The 16,509-nt window shown below is 38.0% G+C and overlaps 1 protein-coding gene across 1 annotated transcript in view; it reads left to right on the plus strand.

Moving 5' to 3' along the window:
* NCAM2 (neural cell adhesion molecule 2) overlaps window positions 1-16,509 on the plus strand; it is a 237,640-nt gene that overhangs the window by 171,617 nt on the left and 49,514 nt on the right. The window contains exons 13-14 of the mRNA XM_070751764.1: window positions 8,572-8,691; window positions 11,817-11,938. Of these exons, the coding sequence (XP_070607865.1) occupies window positions 8,572-8,691; window positions 11,817-11,938 (242 nt within the window). The remainder of the gene's footprint in view (window positions 1-8,571; window positions 8,692-11,816; window positions 11,939-16,509) is intronic.

Raw genomic sequence — 16,509 nt, forward strand, 5'->3', positions numbered from 1 at the left:
GCACTGACTAAGTACAATACAAAATACTTTGGCTTACTTTAGCGTGGTGAAAGCACCTCCATATTTCCTTTCAGCAACGTTGAAACTCCACCCTTCTTCTCTAATATCTTCTTCCAGACCTTTGCTCTCTACGTTTCTCAATTCTTCTGAATTTAGGATTAACCCAGCGTGCATCTGATTCTCCCTCACTAGATCCTGAACTCTGTTCTACTATCTGTAACCCCAGGCCCCCCACTACTTCATAAACACTATCTGAATCCGAGTCATCAATATCTTCATCATCCTCCAACTGATCAGGAGTATGTACAACAGAAATAATTAGCCAGAGTCTGTTTCAAGAAATGTTACTGCATATGCGCAGAATGACTTTGCAAAACAAAAAGGTGAATATATATTCCATCTCATGTACTGTAGAATTTTAAAACGTATGTTGAAATACTGGCTGGACTTTTTAAAAAAATACTTATTTGCAGTGGTACTAAATCAAGTGAAGGCAAGTGCATTTTTATCCTGTATAAACAAATAGAATAATATTAACAAGGGAATCTGACAAAGTACCCAATTTACGATATAGATAAAAAGTCTGGCAATCCTATTCCAATATTTTAACCAAATGCATGCCACCATTTAGAATACCTGTCATTTAAAATATTGATTTTCCAGCATTGTATTACTAATAAGGATTTAGCAGAATAATAGAAAGCTTCCATTTTCAAAACATATCCTCAGACTTGTGAAAAAAAAATTATGATCTTCATTCATTGATTAAATGATCTTATATATCATCAAATTTACTGACTTCCTGAAGCTTATATAAATAAGACATTCATAAAGAAATAGACATATACATATACAGTACATACACACACACACACATGCGCGCACACCTCACAAAATCAACTATCAGAAAGGCATAGGAATAAAGACCAACCTCTCAAAATAGTTCAGTTCTAATGACATTCTAAAAGGTGCCAGTGTAATTTCTCAGGATACAATATTAAAAATTGTCTAAAATTCTATGCTTCTTACTTCACACAATGTCTGGATATGAAAAAGAGTATAAAGTTCACAGAACTTGGTCTTTAAAAAACGGTATGATATACCATAACTAATATGTCAATTACATATAGAAATACATAGTGTTAAAAAATGAGCTTGAGAAAGTTGATTCAAGAAATATTGGGAATTTCTAAGATTTTAAGATTTTATATACTGTATATGTAAAATGGACAAATGAATATAAATTGGTATAAATATTGTGTACCGCTTTTTCATATTTCCTCAATTGAAGGTTTTGGGCATAGATAGCCTAGAACTTTGTAGCCTTCAATCCAACCTAAATGTAGTTCACAAAATAATTTACCACTCTGTCCTACCTGTCAATGATTTCTTCTACTTCAACTGCAATAATACACAAACACACAATCAATTCAAACTTAATGTAAACCGTTCCAAACTTGACTATAGAAAATACGACTTCAGCAACAGAATAATCAATGCCTGGAATGCACAACCTAACTCTGTGGTTTCTTCTCCAAACCCCAAAACTTCAACCTTACATTGTCTACAGTTAACCTTATCCCATTCCTAAGAGGTCTGTAAGGGGAGTGCATAAGCGCACCATTGTGCTACCATCCTTGTCCTACTGTCCTATTGCCTAATTTACCTGTACCTATCTTGCTAAAATTTATACCAATATCTACTACCTTGTACATGTTTGACAAATAAATAAACAAAACAAAATAATAAATAAATAAAAAGAAAGAAGAAACAGATAATTTATACAACATCTTACAACATAATGTTGTAAACATTTAATGTTGAAAACTTGTTCTTCATCAAAAAATGCTTGACTACACAACCTACCAATACAATCTGTAAAAAGGATTATATTCCTATACATCAAAAATATCTTAGAAATGATCAACATATTGATGTAATCATGTAGGATTACACTGTAGAATACAACCAACTAAAGCCCTCCAAAACATTTTTTTAAAAATATAAAAGACTCAGAAGTCATCTGTAGCTTGCAGTACAAAAATTGCAATAGCACAATATAGAAGTCAGACTGATAGAGAGAAGACTATCATAACACATCCACTTAGTTATTAGAAGAATAAAAAAATTCCTTAATCTCATAATACTTGAACAGACTCAACTACAGTTTCAATTGGAAAAGTATTCACATTTTAGACCAAGCCAAAATAAAAAATTCTAGAAAATTCCAGAAAGTTTGATATTCAGACAAATTATTTATATTTTCAAATTATGACTGGGGAATGCCAAAACTCTTTCTCTTCATCTTCAGTTACTTTTCAATACTTTTCCTAACTTTAGATGACAGGCTACCATTCTCTATAAGACTAAAGAGATTATAGTTGTCTGGTTGATTTTTTTTTGGCAGATAATACTGTTATGCTCCTGACTGACACATTTTCAGACATGTTAGAAGATGCGCAGATTCCCGAGACCAGTGATTTTCAACACTTTTTGAGCCGCGGCACATTTTTTACATTTACAAAATCCTGGGGCACACCACCAACCAAAATGACACAAAGTGACACTCTAAGACACTCTCATCTCTTTTTCCATCCCTGTCTCCTCCCCCCCCTGTGTGTGTGTGTGTGTGTGTGTGTGTGTATACACACTCTTGAACCATTTCCAAAACCAGGTGAAAGCTGGGGGGTTTTTCTCTCTTTGTCAGTGAACCAAATAGCATCTGAGAAAATAAATCAACTTCCACATCTATGCTTTTTAACGCAGGGTCCGATTTATTAACAAAGCCAATTTGGATTCTGCATTATTCATTCCAACTTAAGGTCCCTTAAGATTACATCCAGGTCAAAAGCTCATCTCCCATTCCCACACCCAGAAGTGCAATCATGAGGACCAATATGATGCAGGATTTTCTAATTCCTTCCTGTGTTCAGATTACTTTGGATTCTGTGTAAAGCAAAGTATTCTGCGTGGCATAAATCTCTCACTCTCTCTCTCTCTCACTCCCCCCCCCCCATTCTTTTCTCACTACCAAACTGTGTCAGACCAACTTTTGACTTCACATATTACTTTGGGCCTGACAGGCGGCCTCCCCTTCCGCAAACACCCGTCTCCTGGAATGATAGAATAATTATAGGGTTAGCACCATTCCAGACCACCTTACCTCCCCCCTCCGGGACCGTTTGGCTTGTTCAGATAATTTTCATGGAACTGCTTGACTAACCTATCAGCACTGATGTCCCAACTCTTTACCCAGGTAGCCTCCGACAGAGGGTACCCCTTCCAATGAATTGGGTAGTGCAAGGTTCACCGGAAAATGCGGGAATCCACTTCATAATAGGGTTCCCTTTGAATTACTACAGGGGAAGGGGACAGCTGTGCATGTGACCTAATGTTGGACCCGATCACTGGCTTAAGCAGGCTGCAGTGAAATACAGGGTGGATCCTCCCTAGGATTCTAGGCAACGCAAGCTGCACCATGACCAGGTTGATTACTTTCACTATTGAAAAAGGGCCCAGGAATTTTGGACCTATTTGCTAGGCAGCCTTAACCGAATGTATTTGGTAGACATAAAAGCTTTATCTCCCACTCAAAAAGGGGGTTTGGGAGATTGGTGCTTATATGCTTGTTCTTGTAGGCTTGCGATGCCTCCGTCAGCGCCTTCTTGGTGTCCTCCCATCCTCTCTTCAACTCTCCATCCACTCCACCAGCGTGATGGATGAGGGAGGTTCTGTAGTTAGTTCTGGCATGGGAACAAAATCTCAACCACTGGTAACCTGAAAAGGAGTTAGTCCCATGCTACTGTGTACAGAATTATTGGATGCTACTTCTTCCTCTCTCTTGTTATTGTACTGTGGTTTTCATGACAGAGCATCAGCAATGAGGTTCTTCCCAGCTGGGATATGTTTCAGTGTAAAATTGAACCATCTAAAATATTGGGCCCATCATACTAGCTTAGAAGGAAGCCTCTTTAGGGTCTTTAATGCTTCAAGCTTCTTATGGTCAGTCCACACTTCAAAAGGAATGGCTCCACCTTCCAGAAAATGCTTCCATGTCCCCAGCACTACACATACAGCAAATGCTTCTTTTTCCCAAATAACCCACCTCCTCTCGGGTGGGGGTCAGCTTCTTGGAAAGGCATGCACAAGGCAGCAACTGTCCCCTTCCATTGTCTTGTAATAGCACTGCAGCTATAGCCACATCGCTGGCGTCGGACTGGATCACAAATTTCCACTCAGGGTCAGGGTGCTGTAGGATTGGCTCCCTTGCAAAAAGCCTTTTGAGTCTTTTGAATGCCTTTTGCCATTCCATCGTCCACCTGATTGGCTGAGATGGTCTGGGCTTAGTAGGAGCTGACCCAGTCTTTAGTAACTCGGTCAAGGGCAAGGCAACTTCTGCGAAAGCTGGCATGAACTGCCAGTAAAAATTTGCAAATCCTAAGAAACTCTGTAATTGCTTGCACGTGCAGGCAGCATGCCAATCAAGCACTGCCTTCACCTTGGTTGGGTCCATCTCTATGCCTTCACTAGATATGTGGTATCCCAAATAGTCTACTGATGTCTGGTGAAATTTGCATTTGGAAAGTTTCACATAGAGCTTAGCAGACAAAAGTTTCTTCAAGACTTGCCTCACCAATTTGACGTTGTCAGGGAGATTCTGGCTGTAGATAAGGATGTCATCTAAATACACAAGAACCCCGTTGTAGAGGTGGGTTTGTAGAACTTCATTTATATACTACATGAACACGGCAGGAGCCCCTTTCAGACCAAATGGCATCACTCAAAATTAGAAAATCCCTAATGGGCAGTTGAAAGTGGTTTTCCACTCATCCCATTCCTTTATTCTGATGCAGTAATAAGCCTCCCTCAAGTCCAACTTGGTAAAGTATTTTCCCTTGGCTAGCTGATTTAGTCAGTCTTAAAGGGGGAGGGGATAAGTGTTCTGCACACACACCACATTGAAGGTTCGGTAATCTACAACCAAGCGCACGCCTCCATCCTTCTCCTTAAAGAGAACAGGGCTGCTGTCCTGGAATTGGCAGGCTGGATGAATCCCCTTCTTAGGTTGGTGTCTATGTAATTCCTCAGCTCTCCCAATTCTTTCGGTGACATTGCATACATCCTAGGTTTTGGGAGAGTTCCCCCTGGTTCAAATTCTATCACACAGTCTGTGGGTCTGTGAAGGGGCAGTTCATTGCAATCTTCCTCACTGAAAACTTCTCCCAAGTCTCTGTATTCCAAGGGCACCTTCAGGAAATCTGGAAGTGTTCCCTCCTTCATTGCAATTGCTGCTAAGGACCCATCTGGCTCCTCCCAGGGAGGAGGTTTTCCCCTGTCAGTCTCTGAAAAAGGGTTAGAGCCCAAGGGGATGAAGAGCTTGCGATGCCCACCTTCCCAACAAAAGGTGGGAGTCCTTTTGTCCATCCAGGCTAGACCCAATATAACTGTTTCCAACATCTTGGGGGCGACTATGAATCTCAAGAATTCACGGTGCCGGCCTATCTGTAGCTCCACTAACTCAGTCAGAAGCATAGCGGGAACTCCACCCACTAGAGAGCCATCCACCTGTTGGAACCGGATGGGTTTCATGAAAGGCCTGGTCTGGATTTTTAACTTCTCCACTAGGGTATCGCTGATAAGGCATCTCGAGCACCCTGTATCTATCAAAGCCCATATTTCTTCCTCCTCCCCCATGGTTATCACTTTAATCCTTGCTTTAATGATGAACGGATGGATGGGCTCACTCACCATTGGGTCGTCCTCTCCCCCAGGCTCCTCATTCCAAACGGGGCTGGTTCCTTTGGCAAAATCCTCAGAAGGGCATAGCTCTGTAGTTTGAAAGGCCCAGTGACCCTGCAGAGGGGCTTCTTCAAATCCTCTTTCTGCTATCGGGCCTGGTTCGGATTTAGGGGGAGAGAGGGGCGCCAATCAGTCTGTCTCCTTATGGCCAGTCTGGTCACATCGGTAGCAATTTGTCCCCCTCATAACCCCTGAGCAAAGGGAGCCCAGCTGACAAGGGAAAAGGCAGCATCTTAGAAGATCATTTGTTGCATGGGGTGGGGAATATCCCTTCTCAGCAAGAATTATATCACCCAAAATGACTGCTGTGGCATACCAGTCTTGAATGGCCCAGCTGCCTCCCACCTGCAGTTTACATGCCTCTCTTAATTTAGGGTCAAGGGCACTTTTCTGGCCACCTCTTCAGGTTACAGGAAATCATTTGAAATTTTTCCATAAATTTCTTCACAGGTTTTCCTGCCTGTTTCAATTGAAAAATCCGATTTTCAGCCTGCATCTGCCTTGCTATATTATTTGGCTCAGAAGCCTTCTCATTATGCAATTTAGGAAGTAGTACGGCATCCAGCCACACATCCAGCCACCATGGTTGGTGCCTCCGCCCTGGAGCTCCCGCTCGCAGCCGACCACCCTGCTGCCGTCCCATGGCTACTGCCCGATGCTGCTGTTACCAGTGTGGTGTATGCTGTTGCCGATCGTGTGCAGCCACCCCCCGCAGCTACTGCCCTGTGCTGCTGCTGCCGGTGCCCTCCCACTTCCAGTGCCCTCCTGTTGGGCCCCAAAGCTCACCTGCCGCCGCCGCCAGGGAAGTTCCAGCTGGGTGGAGCACTGCAGCTGCCAGAAAACTTGGAAGGCACGAAGAAGGAAGCTCAGCTTCTGGTCTCGCAACTTTTTGCTCTTCGTGCCATCAGCAAAAAGTTGCAAGACCGGAAGCTGAGCTTCCTTCTTCGCGGCACACTGGTTGAAAAACACTGCCTTAGACATTCAGAGCTATAACAGCCCTGATGCAGTAGCAGCAGCTCCTTTAGCATTGGGATGGCCCACTGGACAGTGTTAAAGTCATAATTAAGAACTGCTACTCTAGATGGTACTGAAAAATAAACAGAGTCTTTGTTTTGAAACCATTTTCTTTTGGTAATCACCGCAGATTTTGAATATCTTCTATTTGGTAATAACTAATAGCATTTTTACTTATTAATATTGTAAATAAATAATTTTGTTTGCTTATTAAAATTCAGTAGTAGTTTTAAAAATTGTTATTCGTTGCTTATTATTCTATGTTTTTATCTTTGGAAGAATATTGATAACTTTTTGACCACAAAATTGTGGACAGTTATTCCTCCTTCTCCTTTACTATCATAATTTCCAGAAAAATAGCTCTTAGGCATATATAATTTTTGTGAGCAATATCTGTAAAAATGCCATGCCTTTTGAGTTGTTCCTGTTTACAAATCTGCATTTTTTAAAATAAATATCTGCTTTTGTATTCTCACTACCAGAGGAATTTTTTCTTTCTCTTTTTCTTAGTGGTTATTTATTTTTTGTTATTTTGTCAGAAATAGAATATAAATTATACATGACTTTACATAAGACACATGAAATATTTTAGTAGAATATATGCAGCTGCAAGCACATTACAAAACGTAAATATCAATTATTCCTATTCCAGTCAGGTGCCAATAGAATCATAGAAAAATATAGTATGTCCTGGGTTGATGGTAGATGTAAATAGTGGCAGAGATAAATTTATGCTATATTTCCAGTCAAATTTTCCAATGCTATGTTCTCCCAGGTCCCACAATTTTTACTTTTTTTAAAAAAATTATTGGATAGAGAAATGGAAAGAAAGATTGATCTAAGTTTAGAATAATACTGTGATACTTTTTTTCAGCATCTCTTTCTCTATGTATCGTGATTAGATAAACTGAATTAGATAAACTTCAGTGTGATAAGCAGATTGTTACAAAGCTTAATTACTTTCTATCTTTCTTTTGTTTTACCATTCAGTTGTACTCCCAGTTGTACTCTCATAAACCTATGAGCATACCTGAAAGTGCTAATTGAACCTCAGCAAAAGCAGTGAAGAAATAAATTATTGAATTAAATACATGATAAGGATAAGGGAAGTCTAGCACCTAATTAACTGCATCCTATGCAACATCTCAGATCTTGTGCTACATACTGTAAATCCTACTAGGATGAGAGTCAGAGAGCAAGAGCTCCATGTATATGTATCTGCAAGCAAATACAGAATGAAGACCCTGAGTTAATCAATCTAATAGACAAAGAATAAGCAGAGTAAATGGGAAAAAGACTAAATTGCTATCAATAATCTCTATCCCTTCTCAAGATTTGAACAGCCATGAAATAGTCACTCATTTCAAACCAAGTACAGTATATTAATTCACCCATAGTTTCTTCTTAATGTAGTTATAAAGCACAGCCGTATTTACTTAGGTATTCAATATTTATGGAGTAATACCAAGGTATTATGTATTTCCTGTCACTTATATGTGCATTAATTAAAGAGGATAACAATGTGTTTGCACTTTATATGTTAAATAGCTTGCACTTACAACTGGATACATTATTTATACCTTCTTGTGCACACAACACACCTTATGAATGGCTATTTTTTTCCCAAATAAAAATTAGTGCATCTAGTCTTGATGTTAACCTTGTGAAATAAATGAAGCAGAACTGTTACAACCAACTGTGTCCGTTTCACATAAAGTATTCTTTTTTAAAATAAACCTTTTCTTCATTTTCTCTTAGCTATGGTTATTCTCAGCAATCTGGAACCAAATACAACATATGAAATAAAAGTTGCTGCTGTAAATGGAAAAGGGCAAGGAGAATATAGTAAAGTTGAGATATTTCAGACTTTACCAGTTCGTAAGTAATTTATTGTTTTGCCCTGTGGGTAAAATAAGATACTTTAAATCAAAGTTTAAAATAAAGTTATTGGTATTCATTTTTAGATTTCATATGGCAAGTGCCTTTATGCATCACAAGTAAAACGACACAACTTAATGATACTCCTGAATTTGTTTGTGACTGTCTGATAATTCTGCATAAATAGGATACATGAAGTGACTGAATTGTTCTGAAAGTAATTTTGGATTTCACAATTCAGTTCCAAATATTGATGCTCATTTAAAAAAAAAATTGACTGTAGAAATTACAAGATTGAATAGACTACTGCTTTAATTATATAGGAATCAATTGAATCTGAGTGATGGGTTTATTTAAATTACATGGCTATATGATATTTTCTTAAAGCATTTTATACGTGTTTCAATTATTAATATATGTGTGCATGCGTACAAACATGCACACCACACACACACACACACACACACACACACACACACACACACAGAATAAAGTTTTTTGGACAATAGGTTTTATTTAAAAATAGATTCTTTGCCAAAACAAAAATTCAATCTTTTTTCCCATATTAAATTGAATTTATGGAGAAGTCACAACTGACAATATTTACAGCTACAATATGGGTTAACCATATTATTTACATCAGCTCCATTTTTGGCTCCTGAGACATCCAAGACACTGGATTGACATGTTAAACTTTTTAAACAAAAAAAAAAGCTTTTAGATTTTTGCTATCAATACATTTCATATGCAGATGTTAAGAGTTGAAGGTTCCTATGATACTTAAACAACAGGAGAGTGATTTTACTTTTATAGAAGGAAACAATATTCAGACTTTTTGCACTCCATGACATCTGTAATGTATAGATGTCTATGTATAGATGACTTTTTGCACTCCATGGCATCTGTAATGTATAGATGTCTATTCTGTATAAGTAAAGATTATCTAGGATTTTGTTGAAGTATAATAAGGACAATGCTTCTTTAAAACATATGTGTTTACAATATCTTAAATTTACTATCTATTGGGAGAAAGTAGTGGACTAAATAAATGTGATAGTTCAATAAAAGTTAAAATTTTCAGAGGGTAATGCTATTTTTAAATCCACAACAAGTAGATGGAATTTAACATCTGCACAATATAAATGCCCTTATTATAGCTAATATTGCAACCTTGGAAAGCCACATTAACACAATAGATTATATACCTTTTTAAATACACTTGTTGTGTAATTGTGATCAGATTGCCTATACCAGGGGTGTCACACTCGATTTCATTGAGGGCCTCATCAGGGATGCATTTGACCTTGGGGGGCCTGTGTAGGTATGGCCAGTGTGGGCATGACCAGTTTGATGCCACTTGTATTGGGAGTGCCTGTGGTGGCCCAAGCACTCTGCCAGTGAAAACAGCCTCCTGGCCTCCTGAAACCCTCTGCTGGTGAAAGTGGAGCTTGGGAAGGATGCATTTGACCTTGGGGGACTGAGTGGGTGTGGCCAGTGTGGGCATGGCCAGCTCGATGCCACTTGTGTTGGGAGCGCCTGTGGTGGCCCAAGCATTCTGCCATTCTTCCTGGCCTCCTGAAACCCTCTGCTGGTGAAAGGGGAGTTTGGAATGGCTGCTCTCAAGCTCCGTCTTTGATGGCAACTGCCTCCTGCAATCCAAGATCTGTCAGCAAAAACACAGCATGGAAGGACTGCATATGGCTCTTCCAAGCTCTGTTTTCACTGGCAAAGTGAAAACTCTGTGCTGTTTCCAGGGTGGCCCCACAGGCCAGATCTAAACACCTTGTGGGCCGGATCCAGTCCCCAGGCTTTGAGTTTGACATCCCTGTCCCATATTGTAGATGTAGACTTTGTATGGATAAACATAATGAAATTTATATTGAAAAATGCTACAATGAAATAATAAGTAATTTATGCAAAATACAATAAATAAGCTATATAAACACATGTATGTATTAAACAATTTTATGTAAAATTGTAACTATTTACTGCTGTGGCAACATATTATATACTATATTTTCTTTTCTTGCATTTTTCACTTATTTTAAGCACCTATTATTAAGTTTTGATAGTGTGTGCATTCTCTGTTTTGTCTCTCTTGTTGATTTATTTCTTTTTCTGCTTTTTAAAATAAAAATGTGTAAATATGAAATAAGCTCTTTGCCTATTAACACATCTTTAATCACATTTTGTGATAAGAGAGACAGAAATTTAGTTAGCTCAGATAGCTTTTTTTATTAAAGTGAATTTATTGTAGCTTCCAAATACAGATTTATATAGAACACATTGCAGTAACCCAACTGAGATAATCAAGACATGAGCGACTGCATTCAGAGTCTCATAATCCAGGAAAAGGATACAACTGATGCACAATATAAAGTTGTGAAAGGACTCTCCTAGTCACAGCTGCCTTTGTGTAGTCAGCTTAATATAAGCTTTGCTCTCTTGAGGATATGATCCAATTTTTGAGGGGAGAGGGGAGGATTATATTAAAGAAAACATGGACATCTTAGTAGACTGTTGTATCGTAAGAGTATTCTTTTCTTATTGCAGGAGATGACACAATAGAAATTATGTTTTTTTAAATAAATTCTTGGGCATGATTTATTCAATCCTTACCTCAGTTCCCTCATAGATACATCATCAATAACAGCTACAATTAAATATAAAATTTGGTATCACTAGTGCATTGATCTACAGTGAAAACCCCCCATCCACCCACAGAGATCAATACTCATTCAGTGTAGGAGCACACAATTCTGTTAATCGTTTTGTTCTTTTATTTTTTCCATTTTTCTTTAATTTTTCTTCAATTACTGTCACTTTCAAAGTACAGAGTTCATATTTTATAGTTCTGTTACATAGTTCTATGGTATGTACTATCTGCTGTGAAAATAATTATTTATCTTTCTGTCTATCAATCTATCAATTGATCGATTGATCATCTTTACCAGCACTGTTATTTAAAAATTGGATTATGACTAAGAAACTATATTTTAATATGGTGTGTTCTGAATATATATTTTGGATTTCAATATTACGAAATAAATATTATTTAAGGCCAGCGTTGAAGGAAACTGACCGTGAACAACTCCTTAAATAATCTTATTTTTTATTTTTTTTAGGTGAACCAAGTCCTCCATCAATTCATGGACAACCAGGTAGTGGGAAAAGTTTTAAAGTTATCATAACAAAACAGGATGATGGAGGAGCACCTATTTTAGAATATATTGTAAAATACAGAAGCGTAAGTATTATATTAATATATAAACAAATAAACAAATAAATAACATGTCTTGACGCTCTCTAGCTATGTTTGTAGAACTAAGCTAATAGAAGGAAACACTTTTAGGGCATATATACAATGATCACTACCAGAAATGGCACTTCGATTAAAAATGTGTTTAATAAAGAGATGACCAAATGGGAATGGTGCTGAGCAGAGAGACAACAAACCTTAACTTTTCTGGACCTTTTGCATTTTCTGACAAGGAAATACAGTATAATGAAATGAATGATAGTATGTCCAGATGAAATCTAAATATCTACAAATTTATCTTAATGAAGAGATCTGGACACAACACATATCTCCTAGAAGTGAGGCACATGAGTCCTGTCATTAGATAGAATTTAATTTGTGCTTATAAAAAACTGGCATGAACTTTCAATTTGACTAGTGGGTTAGGTTTAGGTTAGGTTTATTGGATTTATATGCCGCCCCTCTCCGCAAACTCGGGGCGGCTCACAACAATAATAAAAAACAGTACAGTACACAATACCAAATCCAATGCCCACCCATCCAGTTCCAATTTAAATTAATAATCTCATAAAAAACAGTATATATAAAAAACAGGCACACAGTCAATCAATCAACAAAACAACTTGGGCAAGGGGGAGGTGTTTTAGTTCCCCCATGCCTGACGGCAAAGGTGGGTCTTAAGGAGTTTACGAAAGGCAGGGAGGGTGGGGGCAATCCTAATCTCAGGGGGGAGCTGGTTCCAGAGGGTCGGGGCCCCCACAGAGAAGGCTCTTCCCCTGGGTCCCGCCAGACGACATTGTTTAGTCAACGGGACCCGGAGAAGGCCAACTCTGTGGGACCTAACCGGTCGCTGGGATTCGTGCGGCAGGAGGCGGTCCCGAAGATATTCTGGTCCGGTGCCATGAAGGGCTTTATAGGTCATAACCAACACTTTGAATTGTGACCGGAAACTGATTGGCAGCCAATGCAGACTGCGGAGTGTTGGAGTGATATGGGCATACTTGGAGAAGCCCATAATTGCTCTCGCAGCTGCATTCTTCATGATCTGAAGTTTCCGAACACTTTTCAAAGGTAGCCCCATGTAGAGAGCGTTACAGTAGTCGAGCCTCGAGGTGATGAGGGCATGAGTGACTGTGAGCAATGACTCCCGGTCCAAATAGGGCTGCAACTGGCGCACCAGGCGAACCTGGGCAAACGCCCCCCTCGCCACAGCTGAAAGGTGTTTTTCTAATGTTTAGTGATCAGCTTAGCAGAATATTAGAAAGTAATAACAATTCTAAAATTGAACGAGTTGTAGCCTTATTTGTAACCAAAAGCTATACTCAGATCCAGCTCTTCTGTGGTTTTTAGATCCAGAATTGGAAGCACCTACTACCCGATTGATTAATCCATGTCTTCCAACTCTATATAATAAATTTTAATTCATGACTCATGAACAAAGATAGAGGAATTTTAGAGTGCCATATTGACAATATCACATTCATTATTTTCTCTTTTTTAAATTAATATTTTATTGATTTTTATAATATAAAACACACACACACCACATATGACATGTAACATGTGCTCAATGATTGTTTCATTATTTTCTCTATTACTATTATATTGCTGAGTGATTCCATTCAAGAAGAATTATTTTTCTTTAGGAATCCAGTGTCTTTCTATTAATAATTTAGATATTGAACTATAATAGTTAAGTAATTTTTGTTACTTAGATAAGGACCTTAGATCTTTGTTCTCCTCTGAAAATATAGCCTAGTTAAAATATAGTCTTTAGACTTCCTCATCTGTCCATAGATATTGCCCAAATATTATGGAACCTAGTATTTTCAATTTTTCTATGAGAATTTAAATAGCATAAAATAGCAAATTCTAGAGAATTTGAATACTGCTGTTTTTCATCTTAATAGCAATAATATTTAATAAATAAGAAGGAGTGGGGATGATTAATCAATTGAACAATTTGCCTGCCAGAATAGCAAATGCTCCATTTTAGAGGTTTAAAAGAAAAGTTTGGACATCTATTTGTCAGGTTGCTATAGGGACTCCTAAATTGTGCAGGGTTGAATTAGAAGGTATCCAAGCTCTCTTCCTGCCCTATGCTTCTATATCCATTTGAGTTATCTGACAAAGAAGAAACTATGCAGCTATTTCTGGATACAGCTATGGGACAATTCAAAAAAATAAGGAAGAATACAACTGGGATAATGGACATGGAAAAGGAATAAAAAACTGAAATGAAAGAACTTGAAATAACATCAGAAATGATGAAGAAAGGGGTAAGAATATCTAAGAGACAGGAAGAAAATACAATGAAGCTAGTCAACATGAAAGCTTACTGAATTCCAAAGAGACCAAACTGACGTAATAAGAAATACCAAATTTAGCATGGAAAAGAGATCTGGCAAAGCAAAGTGCTATGTAGCCACACAAAAAAGCTAGCAAGCAAAGCCTATAACCGCAAGGCCTGGAAATAAATAAGAGCAGGAAAGTTGAAGAAAGAGGCTAGAGGGCTGCACAATACAAGTTTTCAGAACATATGCATACTAAGCTACAAATGAGAAGATAGCAATTAACAGCAAATACCATCTCTGCAAAAAACTATAGGCCATCTAGTTATCTGCTGAAAAAAAGATTGTATAGCAAGAGCATGACAAATTAGCAAGAATGGTACTTTGGCATATCAGCGAGAAATACCACTTGCCTGCAGGCAAAAGCTGGTAAGCACAAAATAGACAGAGCAATAGAAAATGAAGAAGCTAAAGTGCTCTAGGACTTTAGAATTCAAGCAGACAATAGCCTGCCACTTACAAGGGGTGGGCAAAAAAATGGAAACACCTTGAAAAAACATCAAAATATCTTTTAATATGATGTTGGTCCACCTTTTGCAGCAAATACAGCCTCAGTTCTCTGAGGTATTGATTCATACAAATTGTGAATTGTTTCCAAAGGAAGTTTAGCCCATTCTTCAGTTAAAGCATCCTCCAGTTCTTTTAGAGACGATTGTGGTGGAAATAGACTTCTTACTTGAATCTTTAAAATTGACCATAAATACTCAATAATGTTGAGGTCTGATGATTGTGGTGGCCAGATGAGATGCTGAACTTCATTAGAATGTTCCTTGTGTCATTATTTAACAATTATCGCTCTATGGATTGGTGCATTATCATCTTGAAAGATGGCATCTCCCTTTGGAAACACTTCTTGAACCATAGGATGAATTTGGTCAGCCAAAATTCCTAAATAGTGAGGTTGTTAATTCTTCCATGAAGGGAAATCATTGGCCCACCGGATTTCCAAGAAATAGCACCCCAGATCATCACTGAACCCCCACCATGTTTGATGGTTGGGAGAAGGCAGTCTGGATGAAATGATTCTTTTGACTGTCTCCAAATGTAAACACGTCGGAGGTCGAAAAAATGGTAAATGATGATTCGTCAGAGAAAATCACATTTTGCCACTGCTCAAGGGACCATTTCTGGTGGTTTCTACTTTAAAACATTTGTCTTTGAGAGCAGAGGTTTTCTAATTGTAGCTCTTCCATGGAATCCAGATTTGTGAAGCTCCCTTTGAACAGTTTGTGGAAACTGGGTTCTGTACGTGTCTATTGAGCTCTGCAGTGATTTTAGGAGCTGCAGTCTTGTGATCTGCTCTAACAATTCACTTTAGAGTCCGATGGTCTCTCTCAGACAACTTCGACTTTTGACCAGATCTGTGCTTGGATGAGGACGTTTTCCCTTCTCTTTCAAAAGCAGTCATTACTTTTGAGACATTACCTCTTGAAACGCCAAACATTCAGGCACTTTCTGTTACACTAGTGCCTGCCATTCGAGCGCCAACAATTTGACCTCTTTGAAAGTCTGAGAGGTCTGCCATTTCTAGAAGGTTATAACCAATTTCCTTAAATTTCTCTAAAAAAAGGTAGTTTAAAAAAAACCATATCAAATAACAGAATTTAAAAAACATTAAAATATATCAAGTTTTGATTGATTTGAACACGTTCAAACATTATGATGCCAAAAAGTCATGTGTTTCCATTTTTTGTTCACACCCTGCATGTCTCTAAGTTAACAATTTTTAATATGGAAGGCAAAAAAGGGTTGACATTGGAATATCCGGGCACAGTATATTAGAAGAAAAAGAACAGGAGAAAATCATAAAATACAAAGACCTGCAAATAGAAATAGAAAAAAATGTGGCAAAAGAAAGGAAAGGTAGTATCAAGAATCATAGGCACAAGAGGAGATCATCTAAACTGTATTATTATTGACATAATTATCAACAATCAATTGCCGCTTTACTTGAAATGGCTGACATCCTTTGAAGATACCTTTAATTTTTAGAATATATGCCTATCTCAGGAAGGGGGATTAAAATGCCAAATCCAGCCTAAACATCTGACTGATTGCACATGACACTCAACTCTCAATGCCTCTGGATAGTTGAGCATAGTTACTGCTTCAGTTAGTCATTTGGTTCTGAAGCTGTATTACAACATTTTGTAATGGAAATGATATGAGTAACTGCTATAAAATTATTCACCTCCACTTGAACCATTT

Source organism: Erythrolamprus reginae, chromosome 4, assembly GCF_031021105.1.
Source record: "Erythrolamprus reginae isolate rEryReg1 chromosome 4, rEryReg1.hap1, whole genome shotgun sequence".
In the NCBI taxonomy this organism is placed as follows: domain Eukaryota; kingdom Metazoa; phylum Chordata; class Lepidosauria; order Squamata; family Dipsadidae; genus Erythrolamprus; species Erythrolamprus reginae.